General features: G+C 42.1%; 1 protein-coding gene across 2 annotated transcripts; it reads left to right on the top strand.

Moving 5' to 3' along the window:
- Positions 1–398: 398 nt before the first annotated feature.
- Positions 399–27653, top strand: LOC133443625 (uncharacterized). Of its 2 annotated transcripts, none has more exons than XM_061720703.1 (3): positions 399–452; positions 26166–26670; positions 26849–27653. In XM_061720703.1, exons 1-3 carry the CDS (start codon positions 406–408, stop codon positions 27125–27127), a joined length of 831 nt encoding a protein of 276 aa, XP_061576687.1. In that variant the 5' UTR covers positions 399–405; the 3' UTR covers positions 27128–27653. The 2 variants fall into 2 exon arrangements, with proteins under 2 accessions (XP_061576687.1, XP_061576688.1); XM_061720704.1 differs by lacking the exon at positions 399–452 and adding an exon at positions 14199–14296.

Here is a 27653-nt window from a genome sequence, read left to right as displayed (position 1 = left end):
GTAACCGTCACGTATCAGGCACTAACTGAGTATACGAGGTCTGGATGTGAGTCCATCCATCTCTGACCTCCTGACCCCCTGATACCGATACTGCAGTAAACCACATATTTCCTTCCCATGTGCAACACTAACTTTTATTTGGATATTGTTTTGTCCCCCCAACTATAAGTATCAACTAAGACTATTGTATCAGCTGCGTGCGATGCCTCAAGGAAGTAAACCTATGCAAAAACCTTCCACAATACCTCTGGGTTATCTGAACTCTTTTGCCTTTGTTCCTCAGAATCCAGAAACTGCAATATTTGCATAATTTCAGCTGAATGAAAGAAAAAAACTCTTAGAAACACTCGTTTGTTCCGTCAGGAAACGTTTATGACTCACTGGAGTGTTCATGGGAATGACAGGATGAACGTTGTCCCTGCAGAACTTTGTGACAGGACGAGGCAGCAAAGGTAAAAAAGAATAAAATAAAATAAATATCCTTATCCTTATCCTTAATGTATATACACCTTATGAGTCACTAGAAAATGAGGATGATTACCTGAATAGGCTTGCTTTTATCAACTCTTGTATCTCAGAGAATCACACTACCAGTGTTCATGTAGTGGGTGACTTGAATGCTGACATATCTGACAAAAAGTCCTTATTTGCCAAATTTTTGTTACAATTTTGTGATGATAACAATTTCTTTTTATCTTCTCAAATGCTATTACCGGCAGATAGCTTTACATATGTTAGCGAGGCCTGGTATACAACATCATGGCTTGACCACTGTATCAGTACCGCTGATTAGACCCTCCAGAAAAACGCGGGCTAAAATCCTTGATTCTGCGGGCTAAAATCATTGATTCTGCGGGCTAAAATCATTGATTCTGCGGGCTAAAATCATTGATTCTGCGGGCTAAAATCATTGATTCTGCGGGCTAAAATCATTGATTCTGCGGGCTAAAATCATTGATTCTGCGGGCTAAAATCCTTGATTCTGCGCGCTAAAATCATTGATTCTGCGGGCTAAAATCATTGATTATGCGATTAAATGTGCAGGTTTTTTATGTGCTTTTATGCGGTGAAATTGCGGAATATGCGGAAAGTTGCAAAATATGCGAAATATGCAGGAAGTTGCGGATTCGGCGCTGAGCTCTTCCCTCTTAAATTCAGCGGGATGTCTCGTCTGATCTGAGGTCGTAGGCGGAAAAAAAAAGGAGAGCGCGGGTGGAGAGGAGAGGGGCGGGGGCGGCCCGGGGGCCGGCCGTCTCTCTCCCTCCAGCCCGCGGCTCAGTGCTCGGGTGATTGCCGGGCGCACAGGCGCGACGAGGGGGACGAGCCGGAGCTCCGTCACCCCACGCGTCCGCCGTCAAGATCCCCAAGTGGATGGGAGCTCCGCCTCCGCCGGCCCTCGCAGGCGCAGTGGTACACGGTCAGCGCGGATCCAGAGTGGGATGTGTTCTGTGAGGACTACGGGGACGACATCGACAGTCTCATCAGCTGTGTCACGGACTACATCAACTTTTGTGTAGAATCCACCATACCCACCAAGACAGTTAGAGTGTTTGCAAACAGCAAACCTTGGATCACCCCTGAGATTAAAGGCCTGCTCAGGGACAAAAGGAGGGTCTTCAAATCAGGAGACAGGGACCTGCTGAAGACGGTGCAGAGGGACCTGAGGAAGAAGATCAGGGAGGGGAAGAGCAACTACAGGAGGAGGATGGAAGACCAGCTGCAGCGGGACGACATCAGCGGGGTTTGGAGGAGCCTGAACACCATCTCAGGACGTAGCAACTCCAGACCCGCGCTGGACAGGGACCAGGAGTGGGTGGATGACCTGAACCGGTTCTTCAACCGGTTTGAACAACCAGACACCCCTCCCACCACCCACCCAGCCCTGCTGCAACTTCCCCCGACTGGAGCCTCCTCTGCTCCAAGGACTCTCACCTCAACCCCCCTCCCTGCTACTCCCCCTCCACAACCCCCCAGCCCACTCTCAACTCCACCAAACCTACCAACCCCCCTCCCTGCAACCCCGCCCAGCCCACTCACCACCCCCCCGCCCAGCCCACTCACCACCCCCCCACCCAGCCCACCCACCACCCCCCCGCACAGCCCACTCACCACCCCCCCGCCCAGCCCACCCACCACCCCCCCGCCCAGCCCACTCCCCACCCCCCCGCCCAGCGTGGTGCTCTCCACAGCCCAGGTGGAGAGAGGACTGGCCAGGCTCAAGGCGAGGAAAGCAACGGGTCCGGACGGCATCACCTCCAGGCTGCTCAGATCCTGCTCCAGGCAACTGTGCAGGATCGTGGAGCACATCTTCAACCTGAGCCTGAGGCTGCACAAGGTACCACAGCTGTGGAAGACGTCCTGCGTGGTACCGGTGCCCAAGTCGTCTCGACCCAGCGACTTCAGCCACTACCGGCCGGTGGCCCTGACATCCCACCTGGCGAAGACTCTGGAGAGGCTGGTCCTCCACCACCTGCGCCCCCTGGTGAGCTCCACCGCCGACCCCCTGCAGTTCGCCTACCGGCCGAGCATCGGAGTTGAGGACGCCGTCATCTTCCTGATGCAGAGGTCCCTGGCCCACCTGGAGCGGGCTGGAAGCACTGTGAGGATCATGTTCTATGATTTCTCCGGTGCCTTCAACACCATCCAGCCAGAACTGCTGGGGGACAAACTACACCATGCTGGAGTCTGCCAGCGGCTGACATCATGGGTCCTGGACTTCCTCACTAACAGACCACAGTTTGTGAGGACAGGAGGCCGTGTGTCTGACACGGTGGTCTGCAGCACTGGAGCTCCACAGGGGACCATCCTGTCGCCGGCGCAAAGTCCCCCCCTCGCCGGTGAACATCCAGGGAACGGACATAGAGATTGTGGACTCTTATAAGTACCTGGGTGTTCACCTAAACAATAAACTGGACTGGACTGTTAACACTCAGGCCCTATACAAAAAGGGCCAAAGCCGACTACACCTGCTGCGCAGACTGAGGTCCTTTGGAGTGAGGGGCGGCCTCCTGAGGACCTTCTATGACTCTGTGGTGGCGTCGGCCATCTTCTATGGGGTGGTCTGCTGGAGCAGCAGCATCACTGCAGCAGAGAGGAAGAGACTGGACAAGGTGGTGAGGAAAGCCGGCTCTGTCCTGGGCTGCAGTCTGGACCGGGTGGAGGTGGTGGGGGAGAGGAGGATGGTGGCTAAGCTGTCCTCCATCATGGACAATGTCTCCCACCCCCTTCATGAGACTGTCAGAGCCCTGGAGAGCTCCATCAGTGACCGGCTTCGTCACCCACGATGCTCCACCGAGAGGCATCGCAGGTCCTTCCTCCCCGCTGCCATCAGACTTTATAATCACGCCTGCTCTCAGTAGCCAACAGACAATAATATGTGCAATAACTTAACTTAAGATGTGCAATATCTGCCAATCTACCTCACACTCCACCTGCTTTTTTTTCTGCACTGTTTATCTGTATATACTGTTCATATCCTGTTTATACATATTTTATACATATTTTATACGTATCTTTTGTATTTTTTATATATTTTTTATTTCTGACTTTTCAGTCCTTTTACCCCTCCCCTATATGTGTGTATATGTGTGCTGCAACAAATAAGTTTCCCCACTGAGGGAGAAAATAAAGGATATTCTATTCTATTCTATTCTATTCTATTCTATTTAACGAGGAACCATAAATCAGGCTGACGCGCGCGCATTTGTCAGTTTTCTTTTCGTATTTTCAACTGAGCAGCAAACACATAAGCTGAGGGTGCAATGCATGCTTTTGCACCCTCGTAGACCCGGGCCTGGGCTCATTATCATGCTGAAGCCAAGAATGCCTTTAGGGGCTGGGTCCATGCAGGAAGGCCCAGAGAGGGGCCTGCCCTTGACTTGAAAAAGTTCACCAATTCTAATTATAAATATGCAATTCATTATGTTAATAAGCATGCACAACAAATCAGAGCGGATTCTATGGCAGAAAAGCTCGTTGATAAAGATGTCACTGGTTTCTGGAAGGAGGTGAGAGCTCTGAACACAAACACCACAACTCTACCAAGCACCGTAGAGGGGGTCTCTGGTTGTGATAACATAGCTGAACTGTGGACGAAACATTACTCTACTCTATTTAATTGTCTTAAGAGAGACCCCTACATAGTAGGTGAGATTGTAAATTCAGACACTATGCAAATCACAGCTAAGGAAGTGTTTCATGCCATCTCAGAGCTAGCTGATGCTAAGGCTTGTGGTCCAGATGAAATGTCTGCAGAGCATTTTAAATTAGCAAGCCCGAGGGCAGCAGTTCTCCTTGCTATTTGTTTTACAGGCTTTATGTGTCATGGTGTATTACCAGACTCCATGTTGTCCGTTACCTTGGTACCTATCATCAAGGATAAAGTGGGCCGGGTGGGGTGTATGGATAATTATCGGCCAATTGCTCTAGCCAGTGTGTTGTCGAAGGTTTTTGAGAGAATATTACTTGACAGACTATCTGTATATCTATGCACCTCTGCTAACCAGTTTGGCTTTAAGGCTAAACATAGTACTGATTTATGTATTTATGCTCTGAAGGAGGTGGTGGAAAATTACAGAAGACATAATTCTACTGTACTCATTGGTTTCATAGATGCATCAAAGGCATTTGATCGCATAAATCATTTTAAATTGTTTTTAAAGTTACATCAGAGAGGAGTGCCTGGCACCTTTATAAGGATCCTGTCCTATTGGTACTCTAACCAGAGCATGCAGATCAAATGGGGAAATGCTGTCTCTGCTACATTTGGGACAAGTAATGGCGTTAGACAGGGGGGGCTTTTAGAGAGCCAGCATGCAGGTGAAAAAGCCAGTGTGTATGTCTATGTGTGTGTATGCGAGTATGTATATGATCATGCGTGTGTGTGTGTGTGTGTGTGTGTGTGTGTGTGTGTGTGTGTGTGTGTGTGTGTGTGTGTGTGTGTGTGTATGCGTACGTGTGTGTAATAAACCAAACAAAGTTCCACCTGAAGTGTATCTATAGTGGGGGAGGGGGGGGAGCAACCCCGCCACCCGCGAGACCAGAGGCCGACACGGAAGAGCCCGGAACCCAGGCCACCAGCAACCCCACAGAGGGGAGAAGTAGGAGGGAGGCAACCCACCGCCTGCGAGGCCCCCCCCCCACCCCCCCACCCGGCGGCGGCCGAGGGGGCCCCACGGCACGAGAAGAAGCAGCCAGGGATCCCACGGCGGCGGACCGCGACCCAGGCAATCCCCGGCCACCCGGTCCGGGCCGGACACGCGGCCAGGAGGCCCTCACCCTCCAGGCCAACGACCCCCACCCGGCAGGCCGGCCCGGAGAGACAGAGCCGCCCCGGCGCGAGCAGGCGCACCCGTCCCCCACGAAAGTGGCCCTCCAAGACCAGAGGGTCGCCCCGCCGCAGAGGCAGCGGGGGGGACCGGAGACGGGCCCGGAGAGAGGGAACCCCCCCAACAGGGTGACACTCGCGCAGGCCCGACAACGGAGGGCCCCAGACCCAGACATCCCATTCATTCATCCATTCATCTATCCGATATCTATACTAATAATAATATGATATACTAAACATAATAATAATAATACTAATAATACTAATAATAATAATAATAATAATAATAACCATCTTTGTATGATATAATATTGATAAATTATTAAGTTTTGTTGTCCTGCCAATGGAGGCTCAAATCCTCCATGGCAGGACCCTTCCATACCGCATTCTCACCGACACAGACACACAATCACGCACCGTTTCCCCCTCCCCGGGGGGTCCAGCACCGTTTCCCCCTCCCCGGGGGGGTCCAGCACCGTTTCCCTCCCCGGGTGGGTCCACCACCGTTTCCCCCTCCCCGGGGGGGTCCAGCACCGTTTCCCCCTCCCCGGGGGGTCCAGCACCGTTTCCCCCTCCCCGGGTGGGTCCAGCACTGTTTCCCTCCCCGGGGGGTCCAGCACCGCCAGAAGGCACCCCAGGCTGCACGGCGAGCCCCGCTGGGCCCGGGTACCCCGACCCACCTATCCCAGGCCGGTGAGGGAACGCGGGTGATGTGGGCCCCCCTCCCGCCCCTGGTGGTGAGTGCATGTGATTAATGCCATAAAAACAGGGAGGGGAGGGCCAAGTATCGATTGACACCGACCCCCCCCCTCCTGAACTACGTGTCCTTGTCAAATGTATTTATTAAGTGTTGAATGTGCAGTGTCTACATTGCTGTTACTTACTTTTCAAACTCTTGTCGTAAATGAATATTCAGTTAAACGTTCGTGCTCTGTAAGTTTTCACGGTGTAATTTAACCGGAGCAGCAGTTTAATTGTTTTATTGAGAAGAAGTTTATACAAAGAACATCAGACAATTGCTCCAATACATATGTAACAAAATATAAATATACATGTCCAGTAAAGATTAACAGAAGTAGGAAGAATGACACAAAAATGAGTGAATAAGTAAAATGTAAAATATAAATTACCTAAGTTCTTTTTTTTTGACTTTATTTCACAAAAACATGAAGAGGGATACGAATTTACAAGAAAACTTTAAAATGAGCACAGATATTAATAGTTTTGATCTCCTTTTGATTAAGAGAAAGTTTAAAGTTTGTTTTTCATTTGTTTTTTTTATATTTTTGATATTATTTATATCTCTTATATTCTTATATTTCTTATTGTTTGCACTATTGTTTCTTATTTGTCTTGCACTGGAGAGGTGATGCTGCTTTAAGTCTCACTGTCCCCAGGTACACTGATAATAAAGTATATTATTCTATTCTGTTCTTTTATGGAGTCGATGTTTGAGCTCCTTTAATAAGTAACAAATGCAAATAGGTTGGAAAAGGAGAAGAAGAAGTTTACACTTGTTCCTGGTTCCTACCCCTTTATAACTCTATGAATTTACATTATTGCTTTTATTATATCTACGCAATATCCATATAAATATAGTCTATATAAATACCACATAAACATGCCTATTATTACAACATTATCCAAGTTTATAGAAAATATAAATATTACATAAATATTATATCAATATCTAGAAAATAGAAATATTATATAAATCTATATGAATATACACGATATAAACTACATAAATATAAATATATGCTACATACATAATAAATATATAACATATATTACATAATTATAACTATCACTCTCAACATATAATATAAACTACATAAATATATATATATATATATATAAATATATGCTACATACATAATAAATATATAACATTTATTACATAATTATAACTATCCCTCTCAACATATAATATAAACTACATAAATATCCACATAAATATCTAAACATATCTTAAGCGAGGATAATATACAATTTTTCTCTGTTTTATTTGTTTAACACACTCCATGTTAACCCATTTCCTCTTCCATTTACCTCTTTATAAATAATCTCTTTTTAAACAGATTTATGTTAGTACTTTGTTTCATTTCCTGCTCAAATAACAAATGTTTCATTGGGTTTTGTATTATATTTATTTAACTTTTCAATAGTTTAAAGATTATATTATTATATTTCTTTAACTTTTTATCAGTTTAAAGTTTATATTATTATATTTATTTAACTTTTCAATAGTTTAAAGATTATATTATTATATTTATTGAACCTTTTATCAGTTTAAAGGTTATATTATTGTATTTATTGAACTTTTTAACAGTTTAAAGGATATATTATTATATTTATTTAACTTTTGAACCGTTTAAAGTTTATATTATTATATTTATTGAACCTTTTATCAGTTTAAAGGTTATATTATTATATTTATTTAACTTTTGAACCATTTAAAGTTTATATTATTATATTTATTGAACCTTTTATCAGTTTAAAGGTTATATTATTATATTTATTTAACTTTTTAACAGTTTAAAGGTTATATTATTATATTTATTTAACTTTTGAACCGTTTAAAGGTTATATCATTATATTTATTTAACTTTAAAACCCCTCTAAAGTGGATATTATTGCATTTTTTTAAATCTTTAAATACAATGAAAGAAATTAAGAACAAGTGTAACATACAAATACAGAGATTCTAACACCATATTGAAAAGAAATAAAAGAATATATAAAGGACAGTTGAATGTAAATGTGGCAGGGTGGAGGAGCTGCAGCCAGGTGTGGCCCGTCAGCCTCTCCACCCTGCCAGCCTTATAAGGGTCAGACTGAAGCTGAAGCGACTGAGTGATGCTGTGCTTGTGCACGTGTGGGTGCACAAGCATAAGAAACAGCAACATTTGCATAATTTCAGCTGAATCAAACACCAACTCTTAGAAACTTTACGGCGTTGATGACTCACTGGGGCGTTCATGAGAATTAAATGAGGTAGAGATGAACCTTCAGAGATCTCTACCTCAGTTACATTTGATTTTATTTTAATTACTTTACTTCTACACACTTCCACCTAGTTTAAATGTTATTCTATTATAATTATTTAACTTTAAAACACCTCTACCTTGTTTAAAGGTTGTATTATTATAATTATTTAACTTTAAAACACCTCTACCTAGTTTAAACGTTATTCTATTATAATTATTTAACTTTAAAACACCTCTACCTAGTTTAAAGGTTGTATTATTATAATTATTTAACTTTAAAACACCTCTACCTAGTTTTTTTTTTTTTTAATATTTTTATCCCGGTTTTTTCCTATTTTTACCACCCCGTGCTCCTACCTAAGTGACAGTCCTGGGCATTGCCATCCTCTACGAACCCCGGGAGGGCCCTAGGTAGAGGTGTTTTAAAGTTAAATAATTATGATAAGATAACATTTAAACTAGGTAGAGGTGTTTTAAAGTTAAATATTTATAATAATATAACCTTTAAACTAGGTAGAGGTGTTTTAAAGTTAAATAATTATAATAGAATAACATTTAAACTGGGTGGAGGTGTTTTAAAGTTAAATAATTATAATAGAATAACATTTAGACTTTTTTCACGAAATTTTGACTTTTTTCACGAAATTTTGACTTTTTTCTCAACATTTTGACTTTTTTCTCAACATTTCGACTTTTTTCTCAAGATTGTACTTCAACATTAATCTCGACATTTTGAAAAATAAATCTCCCCCCAGTTCTAACTAATATAGAAACATGCAGCATGTGTTTCTTCATTCTAAGGCTGATACAAGACTTTTCATTTTTTGCGGCTCCAGACACATTTGTTTTTTGTGTTTTTGGTCCAATATGGATCTAAAACATTTTGTGTTGCCGACCGCTGGTCTAGAGAGTTTTAGAAACATTCTAAGGGCATCGTTGTCTGTCACCTGTAGCTTTTTCATTTTAGCACTGGTATAACGGCAGCACAAGTGAGCGGTGTATAGCGGAGTGTAATATGTTTTAAACAGTGCTGTTTTAACATTATCCGTACATGTGAAACTTACAGCATTTTAACTTGGCCATATAGTTTACAGCTCTGACGCTGCAAATCATCATCGTCACTGAAATCCTCCCTGATTATGTGGCCCAGGTATTTAAACTTCTTTACAACCTCTAATACTTCTCCTGCCAAAGAAAGGTTGATTGGCCAGCACTGTACGGAGACAATACCACTAGATCATCTGTATAGATCTATGATTGATAAGGTTGATTGGCCAGTGCTGTACGAAAATTGTATGAAAATTGTTGTTTTTTCCAGCGAGTCTTGTTCTAAGTGTAATTAGATTATTTTTGACTAAAAATGAGACATTTTAACTGGAAATAAGACAAATATTCTTGTTAAGATTCTGAGTTTTTGCAGTGTGTGTGATTAACTCTGATTAAATAGACCGAGCTAATTGATGGTATCACTGCTCCCCCTAGTGGACAGATCCATAAACACATTTGATACAATAACACAAATGGCTCTTACATTTAGTTCATTACTGAAGTTTAGTTCATAAAATCTACACGACTTTATATATATATATATATATATATATATATATATATATAGGTCAATATCACTGAAGGGCCTTTTGGTGTCCTGTACATACATAATTCATGTGTCATGTTAACTTAATATTGGGATAAGTTTTTATATTCCTAAAAAAGCATTACTCGGCTCTTTAGATACATTTTCTAGATTTTCTTCAGGTTTTTATAAGAGGATGCTATTTTGCTCGTTCAATTTCAATGTGGGTAAAATAAAGTCCAATCATAAAATATCTCATTTCGTTTTCATGTTATTATGTTGTTAAATAAGATATTACTCATCTTAAGTGTTTTGATCATTTGGTAATAAAAATCTTATTTATATTTAATAAAAAAGAAGAGTTTATGTGCGTCCCTTAAAATAGTGTCCACCCTGTCATATTGTCCACCCTGTCATATTGTCCACCCTGTCATATTGTCCACCCTGTCATATCGTCCACCCTGTCATATCATCCACCTTGTCATATCGTCCACCCTGTCATATCGTCCACCTTGTCATATCGTCCACCCTGTCATATTGTCCACCCTATCATATTGGAGGATCCATCCCCTTCAGTGTTTAGTAAAGCCTATAGTTAGTGTTTAGTAAACCTCTAGCTGGTGTTGGTAAATCTCTAGGTAGTGTAAACTCTAGTGTGTTAGAGTCGCTCCTGTAGTTTCTTGTGCTGCCCCCCCCCACCCCCTTTTTTCTTCTCTTTTTTCTTGGTGCAGCATCCTCTGTCGGTGGCGAAGAGCATCTCTGAATGCAAAACACCGGATCCTGCAGTGTGGGAGTAAGGGGGGCAGGGTAACGGCCCCTTTTGGGCGGGGGAGAGGTTTGTCCGTCAAGACTCCTCTCCCTGGCCCTGCCCCTTCTCAACCTTTCCCCGACCCTGCACCCCAACCTGGGACTGATGATTGGGCCGGAGCTTCGGGAGCTGTGTGCTGGCCTGCTGTCCCCACCCCTGGTCATCCCGTTGCTGCTTCCACCTGCCTGCTGTGCTGTTGCCGTCCCTGACCCCCAGTCTGGCCCTCGGCAGGAGGGTCCCCCCTTATGAGCCTGGTCCTGCTCAAGGTTTCTTCCCTCCTAAAGGAGAGTTTTTCTTGCCACTGTTTGGCTTAAGGTTTTTCTCCCACTAGGGGAGTTTTTACCTGCCATTGTTTATATAATAACTGCTCGGGGGTTCATGTTTATGTTTATGTTTATGTTCATGTTCTGGATCTCTGGAAAGCGTCTAGAGACATCTGTTGTATTAGACGCTATATAAATAAAATTGAATTGAATTGAATTGAAGTCCTCTTGCACATTTATTGAAGATCCACAATTTACTGTAAAACTGTAATAAAGAACAAAATGCAAACACAAATCAGAATCTAAACAATATTCACTGACATGACTAAGAAATGTAACTGAGGTTAAAAAATGTTGAGTCATAGGGCAAAGCTATGCTAGCCATCAATTAAGTCACTCTTAGACTGAATTTGCAGCAAAACAAATTTTCAGCAAATATAATATGCAAGTCATATCTAAAAATCAACAAAACAAAACACTAACGGACAAATAGTGTCCAAGGCAACAATGTTAAAGATAAACTGCAGCAGGAGAAACAGCAGCATGTGCTCTCTTCTGGGCCTCGTTCATTCTGAGGAAATTACTCTACAGTTAATGCTGCTAGGGGCCACACGGGGGCGCTGTTGTACAAAATCTACTATTATATTATAATTTATAAATGCACCTGAACACAGGGCAGAACAGAGAGGAACATTCTTTTTTTACCAAATCTACAAATCACTGCGTTCTTGTTGATAGTCCAGTCTTCTTCCTTTTATGCATAAACTTAACGTTAAAAGGCCTATATATATATATATATATATATATATATATATATATATATATATATATATATATACAGGGCTGCACATAATGATTTTGGTCTGGTGCTCAGAGGAGCCCCTGGATAAGTGACTTGGGGCTCCAAAAACGCGGTGACCCGTCTCGCCGGATCGATAAAAGAGGGATGCAGGAATAAGTTATAGGCAAAACCATATTTATTATAAAGTATAAAGATGAATCAACAAATTATGGTGCGTGTTAGTCTGTAGAGTCAGTATAAAAGTTACAGTTTTTATCGGCCAGATTGGGATGCTCATGGCATATTTTGCACATAGAAATAAAGGACGCCCTGATTTCAGCAGCACAGGAGCCAAAAAAAAGCCCCAAAACTTCTAAACTGCATAAAAATGTGTTTATTTATATGAAGAAAACGTGTTCTTTAATAGCATTGAACTTGCATGACTGTACAGACAGACAACCATATAGCAGCTGAAATATCCTCCTATGCTCTGTATGTCCACATCAGCCAAGGTGTAGAATATTGCTACAGGTGAAGAATATGGTGTAAAAGTTAACTTATTTCAATAATTCAACTAGAATTTGGTGTAAAATTAACTTATTTCAATAATTCAACTAGAATTTGGTGTAAAAGTTAACTTATTTCAATAATTCAACTAGAATTTGGTGTAAAATTAACTTATTTCAATAATTCAACTAGAATATGGTGTAAAAGTTAATCTATTTCAATAATTCAACTAGAATATGGTGTAAAAGTTCATTTATTTCAATAATTCAACTAGAATATGGTGTAAAAGTTAATTTATTTCAATGATTCAACTAGAATATGGTGTAAAAGTTAACTTATTTCAATAATTCAACTAGAATATGGTGTAAAAGTTAATCTATTTCAATAATTCAACTTAAAAGGTGAAACTAATATATTACCTAGTCTTATTACATGCAAAGCAAGATATGTTGAACCTTTATTTGTTACAATTTTGATGATGGAATTGTTTATTGATTTCATAAAATATTCTCTAATTTATTTTTTATTTGGGGTTTTCATAAACTGTGATCCATAATCAGAGAGCAGCGTCTTGCTGCAGGTAACTGCTGCACGCAGTGACGGACACTGGCTGATTTATGGTTCTGCGTTGCACCAACGCAGAGCTTACGGCGTACGATACGCGGGAGCGTGAACGTACGGTACGCGTCGCCGCGTAACATCATGCAGCCACTTCTCGGCGAACACACGTTTCCTGTTTCTATCCACGGATAGTGGTTCAGTTTGGCGTCTCTTTGTAGTTGGTGGTGGTGGAACGCCAAAATAATTACTTAATGGCGCTTGCTTCTTGGACATTTTGACGAGAGGTGTCGGGGTTTGTTCAGTAAAGCTGATCCTTACCTCTCTTCCTGCCCAACGAGCATGGAGGGGGAGTAAGGACGCGCTGTGATTGGCCAGTACCAACTTTGAGTGGCAGTTCTGGGGAAAAGCTCTCCCAATAGATGTTTTAATACTGTCTAATTATGTCTTGCCGCTTTTAATGTCAATGTAAAGCACTTTGAATTACCTTGTGTTGAATTGTGCTATACAAATAAATTTGCCTTGCCTTGCCTTGCCTTGCCTTGCCTAATATTAGTATTCTGGTCTGCCCACACCCAATAATATGAGCCCCAGCTGTTGGTACGCAAAAGCGCTTCGCAGCACAGGATTGACAGCGCACTGTGGATTTTGACGGCACATGCGCTCTGGCGGCCCACTTATGTGCAGCCCTGTATATATATATATATATATATATATATATATATATATATATATATATATATATATATATATATATATATGTATATATATATATATATATATATATATATATATGTACACCATATTCAGACAATGAAAACACACACTGATATATAACTGCTACTTTACTTCACACACCATATTTAAGAAATGCTCCTTGTGTTAAAACAATTATAATGTGTACATTTCAAATAGTGACATTAAAGATGACACATAAAAACATTCATCACAACAGGTTACAGTTAATGATTATATAATAAAGTCGTGTAGATTTTATGAACTAAACTTCAGTAATGAACTAAATGTAAGAGCCATTTGTGTTATTGTATCAAATGTGTTTATGGATCTGTCCACTAGGGGGAGCAGTGATACCATCAATTAGCTCGGTGTATTTAATCAGGGTTAATCACACACACACTGCAGAAACTCAGAATCTTAACAAGAATATTTGTCTTATTTCTAGTTAAAATGCCTCATTTTTAGTCAAAAATAATCTCATTACACTTAAAACAAGAGTCATCACTGGAAAAAACAACAATTTTGCTGCTGCTGTTACCATGGTAACGTAAATTAGTATGATGACGTATATGTCGGCGCGTGTATCTGTGTGTGTCTCCTTATGTGTGTGTGTGTGTGTTTCCTCATGCCCTCCGTACTTCTTGCTCCTCCTGTTTTAACTATAAAAGAAGAGGTTCAACTATTTGTCTTCAGTTTGATCGTAGACTCTTGCTGCTTCCTTCCTCTCCAACTTTATCTGTCCTATTCACATTGTGAGTATTTGTATATCACTTGTTGTCTCAGAGCTAGTCTTTATATTGCCTGTCACTCTGCAGAAGACAGAATATTGTCCTGGTTTTATTTTTACATCACTTGTACTTTTGCCTCATTTCCTGTTTTACTTTCAAAGTTGTGAGCGGAAATATACAGAAAGTTCAATAATTTCTTATAACCAATAAAACAAAAAAACAAGATGCTAAAGACCTATTATTTAAAGAATACTCACCGTTACCATGGTAACATATTCCAAGTACGAGTTAGTTTCTGAAACTGGTTTAACTGAACACTGTTAGTCATTTCTAAATTTGACATCACTTTTTTGAGACATGAGAGTCTACAAGACACATTTATTATTTGCAGGTTTATTCTGCAGTTGTTTTAGTTGTGTTTTAGGCTGTCATGATGTGTTTGTCTTTCATTGATTGTTTCTTTAATCTGCACAAACACAAACTTATAGACAGGCCGATGCAGAGAGGAACTTTAGACTGTAACTGTTCCTGTCTCAGTGCTCAGGCTTTAGGTGGTTAAGTGTCCAGACTTCTAGAAATGAAAGTTAGTTGGCTGCCATCTCTCCAAAACATACATTTGGTGAACACACTAAAGGCAAGGCAAGGCAAGGCAAATTTATTTTTATAGCACAATTCAACACAAGGTAATTCAAAGTGCTTTACATTGACATTAAAAGCGGCAAGACATAATAAGACAGTAAATAACAAATAAGATTGAATACAATAATGAATAAGATGATAAGAAAAGAAGTAAAATAATAAAAAGCACAAGCTGTTAAAAATAAGGGCAGTAGAATACAGCAGGTAAGTTTAATTTAGGGATACGCTTGAGTAAACAGTAATGTTTTTAACCCTGATTTAAAGGATCTACAGTTGGAGCAGACCTCAGGTCTACAGGAAGTTTGTTCCACCGGTGAGGAGCAGAATAACTGAACGCTGCCTCACCTTGCTTGGTTCTGGTTCTGGAACCACAACAAACCAGATCCAGATGAACCTCAGGGGTCTGGGAGCTTCATAGGAACTAACAGATCCAGATGAAGCTCAGGGGTCTGGGAGCTTCATAGGAACTAACAGATCCAGATGAACCTCAGGGGTCTGGGAGCTTCATAGGAACTAACAGATCCAGATGAACCTGAGGGGTCTGGGAGCTTCATAGGAACTAACAGATCCAGATGAAGCTCAGGGGTCTGGGAGCTTCATAGGAACTAACAGATCCAGATGAAGCTCAGGGGTCTGGGAGCTTCATAGGAACTAACAGATCCAGCATGTATTTTGGTCCAAGACCATTCAGGTCTTTGTAGACCAGCAGGAAGATTTTAAACTCTATCCTTTGACTCACTGGAAGCCAATGTAGCGATTTCATGACCGGTCTAACATGGTCCAGTTTCCTGGTGTAATATGGTCCAGTTTCCTGGTGTAATATGGTCCAGTTTCCTGGTGTAATATGGTCCAGTTTCCTGGTGTAATATGGTCCAGTTTCCTGGTGTAATATGGTCCAGTTTCCTGGTGTAATGTGGTCCAGTTTCCTGGTGTAATATGGTCCAGTTTCCTGGTGTAATATGGTCCAGTTTCCTGGTGTAATGTGGTCCAGTTTCCTGGTGTAATATGGTCCAGTTTCCTGGTGTAATATGGTCCAGTTTCCTGGTGTAATGTGGTCCAGTTTCCTGGTGTAATATGGTCCAGTTTCCTGGTGTAATATGGTCCAGTTTCCTGGTGTAATGTGGTCCAGTTTCCTGGTGTAATGTGGTCCAGTTTCCTGGTGTAATATGGTCCAGTTTCCTGGTGTAATATGGTCCAGTTTCCTGGTGTAATATGGTCCAGTTTCCTGGTCTAATGTGGTCCAGTTCCCTGGTGTAATGTGGTCCAGTTTCCTGGTGTAATGTGGTCCAGTTTCCTGGTGTAATATGGTCCAGTTTCCTGGTCCAGTTTCCTGGTGTAATGTGGTCCAGTTTCCTGGTGTAATATGGTCCAGTTTCCTGGTGTAATATGGTCCAGTTTCCTGGTGTAATATGGTCCAGTTTCCTGGTCTAATGTGGTCCAGTTCCCTGGTGTAATGTGGTCCAGTTTCCTGGTGTAATGTGGTCCAGTTTCCTGGTGTAATATGGTCCAGTTTCCTGGTCCAGTTTCCTGGTGTAATATGGTCCAGTTTCCTGGTGTAATATGGTCCAGTTTCCTGGTGTAATATGGTCCAGTTTCCTGGTGTAATATGGTCCAGTTTCCTGGTGTAATATGGTCCAGTTTCCTGGTGTAATATGGTCCAGTTTCCTGGTGTAATATGGTCCAGTTTCCTGGTGTAATATGGTCCAGTTTCCTGGTGTAATGTGGTCCAGTTTCCTGGTGTAATATGGTCCAGTTTCCTGGTGTAATATGGTCCAGTTTCCTGGTGTAATATGGTCCAGTTTCCTGGTGTAATGTGGTCCAGTTTCCTGGTGTAATATGGTCCAGTTTCCTGGTGTAATATGGTCCAGTTTCCTGGTGTAATATGGTCCAGTTTCCTGGTGTAATATGGTCCAGTTTCCTGGTGTAATGTGGTCCAGTTTCCTGGTGTAATATGGTCCAGTTTCCTGGTGTAATGTGGTCCAGTTTCCTGGTGTAATATGGTCCGGTTTCCTGTTGTAATGTGGTCCAGTTTCCTGGTGTAATGTGGTCCAGTTTCCTGGTGTAATATGGTCCAGTTTCCTGGTGTAATGTGGTCCAGTTTGTTTCATGGTGTAATATGGTCCAGTTTCCTGGTGTAATGTGGTCCAGTTTCCTGGTGTAATATGGTCCAGTTTCCTGGTGTAATGTGGTCCAGTTTCCTGGTGTAATATGGTCCAGTTTCCTGGTGTAACATGGTCCAGTTTCCTGGTGTAATGTGGTCCAGTTTCCTGGTGTAATATGGTCCAGTTTCCTGGTGTAATATGGTCCAGTTTCCTGGTGTAATGTGGTCCAGTTTCCTGGTGTAATATGGTCCAGTTTCCTGGTGTAACATGGTCCAGTTTCCTGGTGTAATGTGGTCCAGTTTCCTGGTGTAATATAGTCCAGTTTCCTGGTGTAATATGGTCCAGTTTCCTGGTGTAATGTGGTCCAGTTTCCTGGTGTAATGTGGTCCAGTTTCCTGGTGTAATATGGTCCAGTTTCCTGGTGTAACATGGTCCAGTTTCCTGGTGTAATGTGGTCCAGTTTCCTGGTGTAATGTGGTCCAGTTTCCTGGTGTAATGTGGTCCAGTTTCCTGGTGTAATGTGGTCCAGTTTCCTGGTGTAATATGGTCCAGTTTCCTGGTGTAATATGGTCCAGTTTCCTGGTGTAATATGGTCCAGTTTCCTGGTGTAATGTGGTCCAGTTTCCTGGTGTAATATGGTCCAGTTTCCTGGTGTAATATGGTCCAGTTTCCTGGTGTAATGTGGTCCAGTTTCCTGGTGTAATGTGGTCCAGTTTCCTGGTGTAATGTGGTCCAGTTTCCTGGTGTAATGTGGTCCAGTTTCCTGGTGTAACATGGTCCAGTTTCCTGGTGTAATATGGTCCAGTTTCCTGGTGTAATATGGTCCAGTTTCCTGGTGTAATATGGTCCAGTTTCCTGGTGTAATATGGTCCAGTTTTCTGGTGTAACATGGTCCAGTTTCCTGGTGTAATATGGTCCAGTTTCCTGGTGTAATATGGTCCAGTTTCCTGGTGTAATATGGTCCAGTTTTCTGGTCCAGTTTCCTGGTGTAATGTGGTCCAGTTTCCTGGTGTAATATGGTCCAGTTTCCTGGTGTAATATGGTCCAGTTTCCTGGTGTAATGTGGTCCAGTTTCCTGGTGTAATATGGTCCAGTTTCCTGGTGTAATGTGGTCCAGTTTCCTGGTGTAATATGGTCCAGTTTCCTGGTGTAATATGGTCCAGTTTCCTGGTGTAATATGGTCCAGTTTCCTGGTGTAATATGGTCCAGTTTCCTGGTCCAGTTTCCTGGTGTAATATGGTCCAGTTTCCTGGTGTAATGTGGTCCAGTTTCCTGGTGTAATATGGTCCAGTTTCCTGGTGTAATGTGGTCCAGTTTCCTGGTGTAATATGGTCCAGTTTCCTGGTGTAATATGGTCCAGTTTCCTGGTGTAATGTGGTCCAGTTTCCTGGTGTAATGTGGTCCAGTTTCCTGGTGTAATGTGGTCCAGTTTCCTGGTGTAATATGGTCCAGTTTCCTGGTGTAATGTGGTCCAGTTTCCTGGTGTAATATAGTCCAGTTTCCTGGTGTAATATGGTCCAGTTTCCTGGTGTGATATAGTCCAGTTTCCTGGTGTAATATGGTCCAGTTTCCTGGTGTAATATGGTCCAGTTTCCTGGTGTAATGTGGTCCAGTTTCCTGGTGTAATATGGTCCAGTTTCCTGGTGTAATATGGTCCAGTTTCCTGGTCCAGTTTCCTGGTGTAATATAGTCCAGTTTCCTGGTGTAATATAATCCAGTTTCCTGGTGTAATATGGTCCAGTTTCCTGGTGTAATATGGTGCAGTTTCCTGGTCCAGTTTCCTGGTCCAGTTTCCTGGTGTAATATGGTCCAGTTTCCTGGTGTAATGTGGTCCAGTTTCCTGGTGTAATGTGGTCCAGTTTCCTGGTGTAATATGGTCCAGTTTCCTGGTGTAATATGGTCCAGTTTCCTGGTGTAATGTGGTCCAGTTTCCTGGTGTAATATGGTCCAGTTTCCTGGTGTAATATGGTCCAGTTTCCTGGTGTAATGTGGTCCAGTTTCCTGGTCCAGTTTCCTGGTGTAATATGGTCCAGTTTCCTGGTGTAATATGGTCCAGTTTCCTGGTGTAATATGGTCCAGTTTCCTGTTGTAATGTGGTCCAGTTTCCTGGTGTAATATGGTCCAGTTTCCTGGTGTAATATGGTCCAGTTTCCTGGTGTAATATGGTCCAGTTTCCTGGTGTAATATGGTCCAGTTTCCTGGTGTAATATGGTCCAGTTTCCTGGTGTAATATGGTCCAGTTTCCTGATGTAATATGGTCCAGTTTCCTGGTGTAATATGGTCCAGTTTCCTGGTGTAATATGGTCCAGTTTCCTGGTGTAATATGGTCCAGTTTCCTGGTGTAATGTGGTCCAGTTTCCTGGTGTAATGTGGTCCAGTTTCCTGGTGTAATGTGGTCCAGTTTCCTGGTGTAATGTGGTCCAGTTTCCTGGTGTTATATGGTCCAGTTTCCTGGTGTAATATGGTCCAGTTTCCTGGTGTAATATAATCCAGTTTCCTGGTGTAATATGGTCCAGTTTCCTGGTGTAATATGGTCCAGTTTCCTGGTGTAATATGGTCCAGTTTCCTGGTGTAATATAATCCAGTTTCCTGGTGTAATATGGTCCAGTTTCCTGGTGTAACATGGTCCAGTTTCCTGGTGTAATATGGTCCAGTTTCCTGGTGTAATATGGTCCAGTTTCCTGGTGTAATATAATCCAGTTTCCTGGTGTAATATGGTCCAGTTTCCTGGTGTAATGTGGTCCAGTTTCCTGGTGTAATATGGTCCAGTTTCATGGTGTAATGTGGTCCAGTTTCCTGGTGTAATGTGGTCCAGTTTCCTGGTGTAATATGGTCCAGTTTCCTGGTGTAATATGGTCCAGTTTCCTGGTGTAATATGGTCCAGTTTCCTGGTGTAATATGGTCCAGTTTCCTGGTGTAATATGGTCCAGTTTCCTGGTGTAATATAATCCAGTTTCCTGGTGTAATATGGTCCAGTTTCCTGGTCCAGTTTCCTGGTGTAATATGGTCCAGTTTCCTGGTGTAATATGGTCCAGTTTCCTGGTGTAACATGGTCCAGTTTCCTGGTGTAATGTGGTCCAGTTTCCTGGTGTAATATGGTCCAGTTTCCTGGTGTAATATGGTCCAGTTTCCTAGTGTAATATGGTCCAGTTTCCTGGTCCAGTTTCCTGGTGTAACATGGTCCAGTTTCCTGGTGTAATATGGTCCAGTTTCCTGGTGTAATATGGTCCAGTTTCCTGGTGTAATGTGGTCCAGTTTCCTGGTGTAATATGGTCCAGTTTCCTGGTGTAATGTGGTCCAGTTTCCTGGTGTAATGTGGTCCAGTTTCCTGGTGTAATATGGTCCAGTTTCCTGGTGTAATGTGGTCCAGTTTCCTGGTGTAATATGGTCCAGTTTCCTGGTGTAATATGGTCCAGTTTCCTGGTGTAATATGGTCCAGTTTCCTGGTGTAATATGGTCCAGTTTCCTGGTGTAATGTGGTCCAGTTTCCTGGTGTAATATGGTCCAGTTTCCTGGTGTAATATGGTGCAGTTTCCTGGTGTAATATGGTCCAGTTTCCTGGTGTAATGTGGTCCAGTTTCCTGGTCTAACATGGTCCAGTTTCCTGGTGTAATATGGTCCAGTTTCCTGGTGTAATGTGGTCCAGTTTCCTGGTGTAATATGGTCCGGTTTCCTGTTGTAATGTGGTCCAGTTTCCTGGTGTAATATGGTCCAGTTTCCTGGTGTGATATGGTCCAGTTTCCTGGTGTAATGTGGTCCAGTTTCCTGGTGTATTATGGTCCAGTTTCCTGGTGTAATGTGGTCCAGTTTCCTGGTGTAATGTGGTCCAGTTTCCTGGTGTAATATGGTCCAGTTTCCTGGTATAATATGGTCCAGTTTCCTGGTGTAATATGGTCCAGTTTCCTGGTGTAATATGGTCCAGTTTCCTGGTATAATGTGGTCCAGTTTCCTGGTGTAATATGGTCCAGTTTCCTGGTGTAATATGGTCCAGTTTCCTGGTGTAATATGGTCCAGTTTCCTGGTGTAATATGTTCCAGTTTCCTGGTGTAATATGGTCCAGTTTCCTGGTATAATATGGTCCAGTTTCCTGGTGTAATATGATCCAGTTTCCTGGTGTAATGTGGTCCAGTTTCCTGGTGTAATATGATCCAGTTTCCTGGTGTAATATGGTCCAGTTTCCTGGTCCAGTTTCCTGGTGTAATATGGTCCAGTTTCCTGGTGTAATATGGTCCAGTTTCCTGGTGTAATGTGGTCCAGTTTCCTGGTGTAATATGGTCCAGTTTCCTGGTGTAATGTGGTCCAGTTTCCTGGTGTAATATGGTCCAGTTTCCTGGTGTAATGTGGTCCAGTTTCCTGGTGTAATGTGGTCCAGTTTCCTGGTGTAATATGGTCCAGTTTCCTGGTGTAATATGGTCCAGTTTCCTGGTGTAATATGGTCCAGTTTCCTGGTGTAATATGGTCCAGTTTCCTGGTGTAATGTGGTCCAGTTTCCTGGTGTAATATGGTCCAGTTTCCTGGTGTAATGTGGTCCAGTTTCCTGGTGTAATATAGTCCAGTTTCCTGGTGTAATGTGGTCCAGTTTCCTGGTGTAATATGGTCCAGTTTCCTGGTGTAATATGGTCCAGTTTCCTGGTGTAATGTGGTCCAGTTTCCTGGTGTAATATGGTCCAGTTTCCTGGTGTAATATGGTCCAGTTTCCTGGTGTAATATGGTCCAGTTTCCTGGTGTAATGTGGTCCAGTTTCCTGGTCCAGTTTCCTGGTGTAACATGGTCCAGTTTCCTGGTGTAATATGGTCCAGTTTCCTGGTGTAATATGGTCCAGTTTCCTGGTGTAATATGGTCCAGTTTCCTGGTGTAATGTGGTCCAGTTTCCTGGTGTAATATGGTCCAGTTGCCTGGTGTAATATGGTCCAGTTTCCTGGTGTAATATGGTCCAGTTTCCTGGTGTAATGTGGTCCAGTTTCCTGGTGTAATGTGGTCCAGTTTCCTGGTGTAATATGGTCCAGTTTCCTGGTGTAATGTGGTCCAGTTTCCTGGTGTAATGTGGTCCAGTTTCCTGGTGTAATATGGTCCAGTTTCCTGGTGTAATGTGGTCCAGTTTCCTGGTGTAATATGGTCCAGTTTCCTGGTGTAATGTGGTCCAGTTTCCTGGTGTAATATGGTCCAGTTTCCTGGTGTAATATGGTCCAGTTTCCTGGTGTAACATGGTCCAGTTTCCTGGTGTAATATGGTCCAGTTTCCTGGTGTAATATGGTCAAGTTTCCTGGTGTATTATGGTCCAGTTTCCTGGTGTAATATGGTCCAGTTTCCTGGTGTAATGTGGTCCAGTTTCCTGGTGTAATATGGTCCAGTTTCCTGGTGTAATGTGGTCCAGTTTCCTGGTGTAATGTGGTCCAGTTTCCTGGTGTAATGTGGTCCAGTTTCCTGGTGTAATGTGGTCCAGTTTCCTGGTGTAATGTGGTCCAGTTTCCTGGTGTAATGTGGTCCAGTTTCCTGGTGTAATGTGGTCCAGTTTCCTCGTGTAATATGGTCCAGTTTCCTGGTGTAATATGGTCCAGTTTCCTGGTGTAATATGGTCCAGTTTCCTGGTGTAATGTGGTCCAGTTTCCTGGTGTAATATGGTCCAGTTTCCTGGTGTAATGTGGTCCAGTTTCCTGGTGTAATGTGGTCCAGTTTCCTGGTGTAATGTGGTCCAGTTTCCTGGTGTAATATGGTCCAGTTTCATGGTGTAATACGGTCAAGTTTCCTGGTGTAATGTGGTCCAGTTTCCTGGTGTAATATGGTCCAGTTTCCTGGTGTAATGTGGTCCAGTTTCCTGGTGTTTGTAAGGACTCTGGCGGATCGTTCTGGATCAGCTGTAGCTGCCTGATAGATTTTTTGTTCAGACCTGTAAAGATGCCATTGCAATAATCCAACCTACTGAAAATGAATGCATGAATAAGTTTTTCCATGTCTTGTTTAGACAGAATACCCTTAATTCTAGCAATGTTTTTTTAGGTGGTAATAGGCAGATTTAGTGATAAACTTTAGATGGCTGTTGAAGTTCAGGTCTGAGTCAATAATTACACCCATATTTCTGGCTTGATTTGTAGCGGTCAATGACATGGAGCCAAGGTGAGCGCTGATCTGTTCCCTTTCGTTTTTAGCGCCAAAAATGATCACCTTTGTCTTTTCTGCATTTAGCTGGAGAAAATTCTGGCACATCCACTCATTAATTTGGTGAATACAGTTACTCAATGAGAGTAGGGAACTGTAGTCATGTGGTGACACTGAAATATAAAGCTGTGTGTCATCGGCATAAGTATGGTAGGAAATGTTGTGATCTGAGCTAGGGGTAACATATAGATGTTGAATAGAAGCGGTCCGAGAATGGACCCTTGAGGAACCCCACATGTGATCTTGGTTCTCTTAGACTCTTGGTTTCCTATTGACACAAAAAAGGCCCTATCTTGTAAGTAAGATTTAAACCATTGAAGCACAGTGCCGGTAAGTCCCACCCACTTTTCCAGTCTGCTGAGAAGAATGTTATGATCAACTGTGTCGAATGCAGCACTCAGATCCAATAATACCAGAACAGAGGATTTGCCTGCATCATTATTCAGATGAATATCATTTAGGACTTTGATGAGTACAGTCTCAGTGCTGTGGTGTGGCCGAAATCCAGACTGAAATGCGTTAAAAAGGTTGTTTTGCATCATAAAAGCATGGATTTGCTGGAAAACGACCTTTTCAATGATTTTCCCTAAAATGCCACATTTGATATTGGCCTATAGTTACTAAGTGTTGTAGCATCCAGATTTGATTTTTTTAGAAGAGGTTTTATTACTGCAGTTTTCAACGCCTGGGGAAACTGGCCTGTTTGAAGAGAAGTATTTATTATCTGCAATACATCCGGTGCTATGCAGTTAAAAACTGTTTTAAAAAAGTTTGAAGGCAGAATATCAAGACAGCATGTTGTGGGCTTTAATTTTGAAACTGTTTCCGTTAGGGTTGTATTATCTAATATGATGAACTGTCCCAGCTTTACTACAAGATAGGAAGGCCAGAGTGTTATCATTCCTGAGGTGGAGCACATTGCTTGTCTTATCTGTAATATTTTGTTTGTGAAAAAGTCAACAAAGTCATTACAGGACTTTTCAGACATCAGTTCAGGGGGTTTGAGGCTGCAGGGTTTGTCAGTTTTTCAACCACAGAAAACAGTGCGCGAGTATTATTACTTTTTCTATTGATAATCTCTGAAAAATACGATTGCCTTGCATTATTCAGTTTCTGGTTATAGTTGCGAAGACTCTCTTTATAAATGTTGTAATATACCTGAAGTTTGTTTTTGCGCCACCTGCGTTCTGCTTGTCTACATTTCCTTCTCTGTTCTTTAACCAGTGTGGCGTTTCTCCAGGGTGACTTTTTCCTCGCGGACAAAACTTTGGTCTTAATTGGGGCGATAGAATCAATAACAGTCATAACATTGGAACTGAAACTGTTAACAAGGTCATCAACTAGAACTGAGGGAAGGGTTGGTGATGGTGTAAAACCCTGGGTGAACAGGTGTTATCATTTATATAACGCTTTCTGATTACCTCTGCTTCACCTTTCATAGGATTGGCAACAGTGGTCATTTTAAACAAAACACAGTAGTGATCAGACAGAGCAACATCATTCACCACAACATGTGAGATATTAAGACCTTTGGAAATAATTAAATCTAAAACATGTCCTCGGTTATGCGTTGAATCTTTGACATGCTGGGAAAGCCCAAAATTATCCAGAATATTTAAAAGTTCCTTAGCACATCCATCTTTGGGATTATCAACATGAATGTTAAAATCACCCACTAAAACAACACAATCAAAATCCATGCACACAATTGACAGTAGTTTGTCAAACTCATCAAAAAACCTTGCATCATATTTGGGTGGTCTGTAGATGGTCACTAAGATTGCTCGACAGGGGGATTTTAACTGAAAGGCAACATATTCAAAGGAATCAAATTGACCGTAAGACATTTTCTTGCATTGAAAGCAACTCCGCCTCCTCTCCTATGTGTTCTTGCTTCACTAAAGAAACAAAAATTCTGCGGCGTTGACTCAATAAGAACTGCTGCACTATTATCCTGACTTAACCAAGTTTCAGTTAAAAACATAAAATCAAGGTTGTGCTCGTTAATAAAATCATTGATTAAGAAAGATTTGCCAACCAGAGACCTGATATTTAAAAGGGCTAAATGTAAATCCTTAACAGGAGACACTGGTGAGATTCGAGGATGACATGCTATACTCAACAGATTAGCAGATTTAACTGAACTTTTTCATTTCTCACTAGTTTGATACGTTTTCTGTTACCTATCATCACAGGGATAGAGAAAGCTGATTTAACTCCATGAGGCCCAGACTTTTCCTGGGACAGAACAATGTTAATATTGACATCACAGCCTGGACCCGGCACATATCAGAGATCACTGATACGGTAGTTCAGAGGAGGTGAGGGGGGGGCGGTGACTTTTGGTCAGCCGCTGTTTCCGGGGTGGTGGTTTGTGAGGGGTTGGGTGATGTGGGGGGTTAGATAAAGGATTTTGGCACGGTGTTAGTTGTAATCCAATATTCACCAGGCTTTTCATCCTGTCAGTAAATTCCAGAAGTGGGGGCTCCTGACTCCCTGGAGTGCTGGGTGGGCTCTGGGGGGGTGAGGGTGATGATGATGATGATGATGATGATGATGATGATGATGATGATGATGATGATGACACTGCAGTTTCTCTCTGACTTTGTTCTCCTTGTTCAGTCCTTATCTCAGCGTTCTCAGCACAGCGACTTATCAGTTGTTTTGGAACGTCCTGCCACTAAAGCAGATTTATTTTTCAGACCTCTGATCGGTTCCAGCAATTACCAGTGTTTGCATGTTATTTAGAAAATTGATTTAGAATGTGAATCAGTTTGTGGTGAACTGAAGGGCTAGGCTCGTGCCAACAACCTATTTATTGAATTTTAACTGGAACGCATTTAAATGATACGTACAGGCACTTTCTTGTATATTGCTTGATAGTTTTTCTCTTCATGATTTTAACCAGGGCAGCGCCCTCGCATCCTCTATCATCCGGCCGCTGACAGAGAAAACCATCCAACCATCCAACCTCATCTCCTTTGTGTCTGTTCTAGCTGCACCGACATCATGGGGATAGTTCTTGGAATCGTAGTGGATGTGGCAGTGGCAGCGGTGATGGCAGCCGCAGAGGCGGCTACAGAGGCGGCTGCAGACGCTGCAATGGAAGGAGTTGTAGAAGAAGCAGTGGATGCAGCAACAGAAGGGGCGGCAGAGGCGGCTGCAGAGGCGGCAGAGGCCGGAACCACGGCTGCTGAAACCACAGCTTGGGTTTTGAGAAATGTTGCCAAATTCAGCAAAATGATTAAAGAATTTTGTGAAATTGATGCTGTTTTCAAAGCTGCAAGAGCTGTTTTAGAGTCTCTCCGTCAGGACCCTGAAGCTGCTGAAAAATGGAACCGACTGCATAAATCTCTTAGCTTATTATTAGTCCTAACCAGTAAGATGAAGGAGTTGATGAACTGGCTGGAGGACCATAAAGAAGACACTGTGAAACTGGACAACTATGACATCCCTCTGGAATCAGGCCTACTTAGCAGCTTCATGAAACCACTGCTGAAGGTAAAACTTTCATCATTAATACTGTTCATATTGCAAGGCCAAATTGAGATCATGAAAAAAAAATGTGAATCTATTAAACAATTTAACCACGAGAATAAAATATATAACAGATTCAAAAATGTATGAGAACAAACTATGCGTATTTGTGGTCTCACATTCTCCTTGAACTCTTTTTCAGGCTATTGCAACCTTGCAGAGACTGTCAGAGCACGTCTCTAAACAGAACTTGAACAAGCGTGCAATGACAGACACACAGCTGACAATGATGCACAGAGGCATCATCCGTGTGGTGACAACACTCCAGTCGCTGGCTGAATACGGCAAACAACATGGTGGAAAGGTGCCTGTATTGATGTCTCTTCCAATCAGCGAAAAAGAAGTTCAGAAATGGATGGGGGATCTCGGTTGTGAAGGAGACAAAGTTCTCTCCCTTCTAAAGCATCACAACTATAAGTAAGCCTGTCCACAGTAAAATAAGAGCCCAGCTGCCGGCTGTCTTAAAAATATGTAATCATCATCAGCAACCCCCCTTGGCTCTACAGAAACTTTGAAACATTGTGAGAATAAAGTTAGGGGTATCAGGGTCTAGATTTTGATAACTGGTTTATCTGAGTTTGCTTTTGGCCTTGCTTTACTTGTGCTGTTTTAAATTTACTTGTGTTTTAGTTGTTTTTCCTGTTTTAATTTGAGAGTATCTTCCTTTCTTTCCTTTTGTAATGGTCTACAATGGCCTGTGACTTTTTGCCAACGTCTAAATGTTAATTGTTTCTCATTTCTCCAATTGTTGGGCATTGGGATTTTATTGTTAATGTTTTTATCATAAATCTATACTTAAATAAAAAGTCTTTACTGTGCACGTCTGTCAGGTGTATACTTGAATGTTTTTTGTCTTTTAGTTATGTAAAGCACTTTGTGTTGCACAAGTTGTATGAAAAGGCTTTACAAATCAAGTTTGATTTGAAAATTACAATTAAAACACTAAC

Source organism: Cololabis saira, chromosome 5, assembly GCF_033807715.1.
Source record: "Cololabis saira isolate AMF1-May2022 chromosome 5, fColSai1.1, whole genome shotgun sequence".
Lineage (NCBI taxonomy): Eukaryota > Metazoa > Chordata > Actinopteri > Beloniformes > Belonidae > Cololabis > Cololabis saira.
Note: the sequence above shows the minus strand (reverse complement) of the source record. Positions and strands in the feature narration are given on the sequence as shown.